The sequence below is a fragment of the Lactuca saligna genome, chromosome 4 (genome assembly GCF_052625555.1).
Source record: "Lactuca saligna cultivar CGN05327 chromosome 4, ASM5262555v1, whole genome shotgun sequence".
Taxonomy (NCBI): domain Eukaryota; kingdom Viridiplantae; phylum Streptophyta; class Magnoliopsida; order Asterales; family Asteraceae; genus Lactuca; species Lactuca saligna.
The window spans coordinates 85,704,918-85,711,015 of record NC_136420.1 but is presented as its reverse complement, the minus strand read 5'-3'; the positions used below and the strand labels follow the sequence as shown (position 1 = coordinate 85,711,015).

Genomic DNA, 6,098 nt, shown 5'->3' with positions numbered 1-6,098 from the left:
CTTTCAAGACTTGCATTCAGTTGTCGAGAGCGACTAAATCCGCAATAACATGCAAACTTAAGGACAAGTTTGGTAAGATTTAAAACTTTACTCTTGTTTTAAGGTGGGTGGTGGCAGTTGTCCTGAAACTTTTTTCTAATTTCATGTATGCACTTAGTTTATTCCATTATTATACAAATGATTTTCCTCTTTGATTAATATATTTGTTTCTAATTCCAAACTAGGTTGATGAAGATGACTATCATTGGAGACTCAAGAAAGGGAATATCTTGAAATTTTCACATGATTTTTTTGCCACAAAATCACAATTAGCTCAATGAATTAGTGAGTGAAAATGTTCTTGTAATTTAATGTTGGGTTAAATGCATATTTATGTAACAACATTAACTAAATGAGGACAAATTTATCAAAATTTAAGACCTAATGGAGAAAGCCTCTTTTTCTTTTTCTGTTATTGGAGACTCAAGTAAATGGCCTATATTGGTAAAAGACAATCGCGAGCCTAGTCACCATAGTGGATGAATGTCTCATGGACAATTGGACATAACAACAAACACTTGATGTGCATTTTATCAACATCAAAAATCTTCACAAAATCATTCAAATTAAGCTCACCCAAAGCATCTTTTAACAAAACCTGTTATAAATTATCATAAACACCAGTCAAACATGGATAAAATCACACGAAAAAAGACGATTAGGATGAAAAAAGAGAACCAACTACCTCACCTACTTTTATTTATCTCGGGATTCAGTGTACGAATGATGTGGAAAATTACGTTTAACATAATTTTAGGGATGCGTGAGTGATTAGGTTTCTTCTTATTTCTTAATCTCATTGGCGTGCGTCAAATGGGAGTCGCAGTTGGGTCACCTGCTATTTCCATTTTTTTCTCGTTGCGCATGATATTGGTGGCCTAAAACTAAAATTGTGACTTCCAATAACAAAGGAATTGATAACAAAGAGTAAGTGTTTGTATGTGTGTCAGTGCGTGTGGTTTAAGGTTTGTGAAGCTTTTGTGTCGTCATTTTCAAGCACCAATAAGCACAAAGACACAATCATGCCTGAAAAGTGTAGGGGAAGTTATTTCAAGTCTTCTTTAGTAATAAAATAAATATAAGTCAAGTTGTAATTTACGATTCATATTTGTTAATTATCTTTTGTCGCCTCACCCGTTAATGTATGTTTGGACTTAAATATTTGCTTTGCTTTTAAAAAATATGAATCTTAAAATAAACTATTAAAATATAATTCATAAACAAAAAATTACCTCAAAACATAACCTACCCGTCTTATCTAATTTAAACAAAAATATATATTACAAATCCTTTTTTAAAATTATTGTCATTGTCAAACATGCGCTTAAGGCTTAAGATACAAAACATAACATCTTATTATATTAATAATATTAAATTAAATTAGGCATTACACATTTTTTGGTTCTTATATTATAAAGGGTAAATATTATAAGATTCATAGCATCTATTAGTTACAGTTTATCATAAGTAGAGTTATTCATTCAAACTCGTATATACCAAAAAAAAAATGCAAAATGAAAACCCAATATTTTGGCATGATATCATATACCAAATTTATATATTATATTAACTTTTATATAATCCAAAATATTGGCAAGATATCATATTTAAATCAATTTTTCGCTAGTTTCCTCATCTCAATATAAATCAATTGATATTTGATAAAATGGGACATAAAATGATTCGCCAAATATATTAAGTTTGAAAAAAATGTATATAATTCATTTAATATTATTGAGAAAATCTACTCATTACACATAAATAAAATTTCTGAATTGGAATATTTTTTTAGTAACCCTAACAATATGTTTTTTTTTATATATAAATTGTAAACCACATCAACATCACAATTTAATGCACGCTTTATAACCAGCTCTTATTACATTCTGAAAACTGATTTAGACTCTAACCCCCCTCTCCCTCCTCGTACGACGACTGAATTTACGATATTACCCTTCGAACACCCCATAGTCAGTTAATCCAAAGTCCGAACGCCACAACCATTGACCTCAATGTACGTCGTGCCCTTAGTGGGGCAGTTCAAAACCGCAGTTGATGAACGTCTCTCTATCGCTCTCGTCTGTTCATTCTCTCTCTCACACACATACACACAGTATGCCTTTCTCTCTCTAGACTTACGAAAGCAAGAGATGACATGAGCATAGATATGTTTGAGTTCATATTTGGATGGAGAAAAGCTTCCAAGTGGTAAATTTCGATGACAATTTTATCAAAAAGATTTTGGTTTTTTCGTGTTTTATTATATGTATAATAATCTCTTATCTCTGGTTTTGATGGGATTTATCATGGATGTAGCAAGAAGCTGATCAGGAAGGTTCATTGTCGTTTGAGTCTGCTAAAGAACAAGAGATGCTGTATAGTCAGACAGATCAGAAACGACGTCGCAGAGCTAATTAAACATGGTCACTACCAATCTGCCTTCAATCGGGTATTCTTAGTCTTTCGGTATAAAATAACAACGTAATGCAAAAATATATATCTCGTAATTGTATTGATTTTCTTTATTTCAGTATTTTTTTTTATTCTCATCCTCTTACAATGTTTATATTTTATAAAATCTATCAACCAAGCAATGTAATCCAAGTACAAAGACATTGTTCTAATTAATTGAGTGGCTTCTGGATTGGTGGAATTTCTAATAATTTGAAGGATGTCCTAATAATCCTTTGTTCTTGAAATTTATATTTAATTTGTTTGAATACAAACTATCGTCTTTTGCTCTTTTTTACTTCATTTAAATTTTGGGTTTGAATGTTCATCTCTTCATATACCATTGATAAAACAAACAAATATTCATAAAAACTGAAATATATAGAATATTGTCGCATAGACATAAATACATTCTAAAACGTACTAAGATTTTGAAAAGAATGAATTCGGATTGCATTCCAATTCCACAAACCAAAGCCATTACAAACCTAGATCTTTCTAAATCCAAATCCTATTATATACAAATAAAGAAAATACATTGCCAATTCTTGTATTTAACCTAAAAATATAATCCACCACATGCGTGACATGCCCTCATGTACAAATAAATAAGTCGAAATTATCACATCTTTTTCTTCTATATAACCCGTGTTCACCAACTTTTCAGGTGGATCAAATCTATAAAGACGAATGCATAGTCAATGTATACGACCTATTGGCAAATTTTTGTGAATTTATTTCACTTCAACTTTCCTACATTCGTCGAAACAAGTACAATTCATACAATCTCACATATAATTATTACCCAAAATTTACATAATTCAAACTAATTTATGTTTTTTATCTTAGGGATTGCCCAAATGACATTAAAGAAGCTATATCAACCCTAATTTTTGCATCAGCAAGATGTGGGGACATCCCAGAGCTTCTACAGATACGAAAACTTTTCCGCAACCGTTATGGGGAACGGTTCGAGGCAACCGCTCTTGAGTTTGGTCCCGGAAATCTTGTCAATTTTGAGGTACTTATTTAAACTTTTGATTTTTTTTTAATGATTATGTTGTTTTGAATTATATATAAAAAATAATTATTTTATATAGATAAGAGAGAAGTTGTCTATCACTAAGGTGCCAAATGAAGTGAAGTACAAGTTGATGGAAGAGATCACTACAAGTGTTCTACAAACAGGACCTTTGGCATTTGAGTTTACTTCTGAGCTGCATCGACAGGTTGTACCTTTTGCATAATAATCTGTAAGCTAATTGTCTCAAGGGTAGTTGTCTAATTTTTCCATGGACATGAAGGTTGTAAGGATTGTAGCTCTATCATATGTTTCAAGATTTGTATTTTCTATTATTGGCAAGTATCATTCTTCATTCTTGAAAAACAAAAAACAACCCTTTTAAGCGTATCACTCTTCCTTTTTGCAATTGCAGGCAAGTAAAGGCAATACTGATCGAGATGTTCAGGGCATCGGAAACAATCAGATCGCACATGTTGACTTTGACCATCTCGCCGGAGACAATGATCGATCGATAACTGATCGTTTTGATGCCGAATCCTCATCGGAAAATTCAACTACTAATATGCCGGAAGAAATTGTTTATCTTGACGATATTGAGGAGTTCCAATCTCCGTTGAACAATGGTACAAATGGAAAGGACCAAAGAGTTTTCGTGTTCAGATCATCCGTCGTCGTTCCCGTGGTAGAAAGTCGTAAAAATCATCAATTTATTGATTTCGATTTCGAGAAATCTGAAGGTTTGAGAATCTTGACAAAAGGGTCAAGAAAATCGAGGAAAAGATCGGTCTCATCAGATATCGAGTGCTCCGGCTACTACGGCAAAACGTCCCAACGCCGGAGAGCCAACGACGAGAACAGAATAAGATCAGCTATGCATTCCCCCCGTATATCTTCGCCATTGTCAGGCCATGAAAACATTTTTGTTAAACAGATTGGGGAAGTGGGTAAGTGTTCTAGAGCAATAACTATGCCTTCTATGCGTTTGACAAAATGTCTAGAAGAAAATGTAGTGAGGTCGAATTCGTTTCCGGTTCAACCGTCTTCGCCTCATGTCCACCCGAAGCTTCCGGACTACGATGAGTTAGCGGCTAAGTTCATGGCTCTCAAGAAAGAGAACCTGCAAAAGCAGAAGTAGAATTGGAGGTGATGTTTAGACTTTAGACACGAGAGAACATGGGATAGAGTTGTTTACTTTAATTTTGTGTTCAAATTTAGTTTTATGTTAGGTTTGTTGCATTTGTTTATATTATGAGAAAGAATTGTCAACAGTTATTGAAGCAAAATTTGGATATTGAGATAAAAAAAAAAAAAAACACAGCCTTGTGCTGTGCAACAAAATTTTGTATTTTCTTTATTAATAGGGCTATTGTCACATATCACAACCCACTATTTTTTTTTATTCTAACCTTCTAGGTGCATAAACTATAGAAATCGGGATTAAGATATCATTTGGTACGTAGAAGAGGACTGGTCTAGACAAAACAAAATTATTTTATAGGCTATTTGGCATGAATGGAACAAAAACTTAGTCAATGGTACTAAAATTTGTAAATTTAGTCCTACCCAAAAGGGTGGAACCGAATTAGACAACACAAATTAATCTATACAAGGACTAAACTATCATTTATTCATCTCTCACAACATCCACTCTTCTCCACTCCTCTCTCATCATTGTGCAAATAATAAACATGAACAATTATTTATTTATTACATCTCTTGATCTATCTCTTGTATGTCTACTTAGTTAGGCTATATATTTCTTTGCTTTTATTTATGACTTTTCTTTCATCTTGACATGTCGTATTAAAAAATGATGCAATCACAATATTCTTATTTAATTAGAAAACAATACACATCGCAATCTAATTAATTGATGATAAATTTTATTAGTTTTATGGTAATGTTAATTATTTTGTGTTATTGATATAAGGATAATATCATAATTTTTATCGTTTTGTACTATCGTATTTTTACCAAACTTGCACATATAGTTTGTTATGTTTTATCCAATCCAGTTCCATCCAATCTAGTCCACTCTTGTCCATCTACCAAACGCTACCTAAAAACACAATTATTTGGAATATGAAAGGGTTAATAAGTTCTCATCTCTTGGTTGCCATCTTAGTCATCATAGTTGGTCAATGTGGGCTTGCGATGTCGTTTACATAGACTTTCTTTTGAAATTATAATTTCAAAAAAAATCAAAAATCAAAATTAAACCAAGATATATCTTAGAATATTCGTCATCTTCAAAGAACGGTAAATCGAATAACAAAATCAAATTCAAAGATTTGCATGTAGAAGAAGAAAGAAGAAGAAATTCAATAAAACATGTGGGGTCTTATAAGATCTTTTCCATTTTTTGATATCAAGCCCCAGAAGCTTCATGACCTGTATGTCACGTTCGAAATGCTATACTCATTTGGAGTACTCTAGAAAGTGCTAGAATCTACAAAAATTAGCCAAAGGATCCCAGAACGTCCTAGAATTCTCTAGGACAATGAATAATGATCTAGCACACCTCATGAAGTCTTGTAAATAAATGTAGCTTGGTAGAAAAATCTACAATACTCATGAATGTAAG

The 6,098-nt window shown here is 32.3% G+C and overlaps 1 protein-coding gene across 1 annotated transcript; it reads left to right on the top strand.

The window, feature by feature from the left end:
- The first annotated feature begins 1,918 nt into the window (after positions 1–1,918).
- Positions 1,919–4,780, top strand: LOC145042290 (Ist1p). The gene is made up of 6 exons (XM_078990695.1): positions 1,919–2,247; positions 2,356–2,488; positions 3,158–3,261; positions 3,340–3,511; positions 3,591–3,719; positions 3,927–4,780. The coding sequence occupies exons 1-6, from the start codon at positions 2,195–2,197 to the stop codon at positions 4,647–4,649; spliced, it is 1,314 nt and encodes a 437-aa protein (XP_078846821.1). The 5' UTR covers positions 1,919–2,194; the 3' UTR covers positions 4,650–4,780.
- The last annotated feature ends 1,318 nt before the right edge of the window (positions 4,781–6,098 follow it).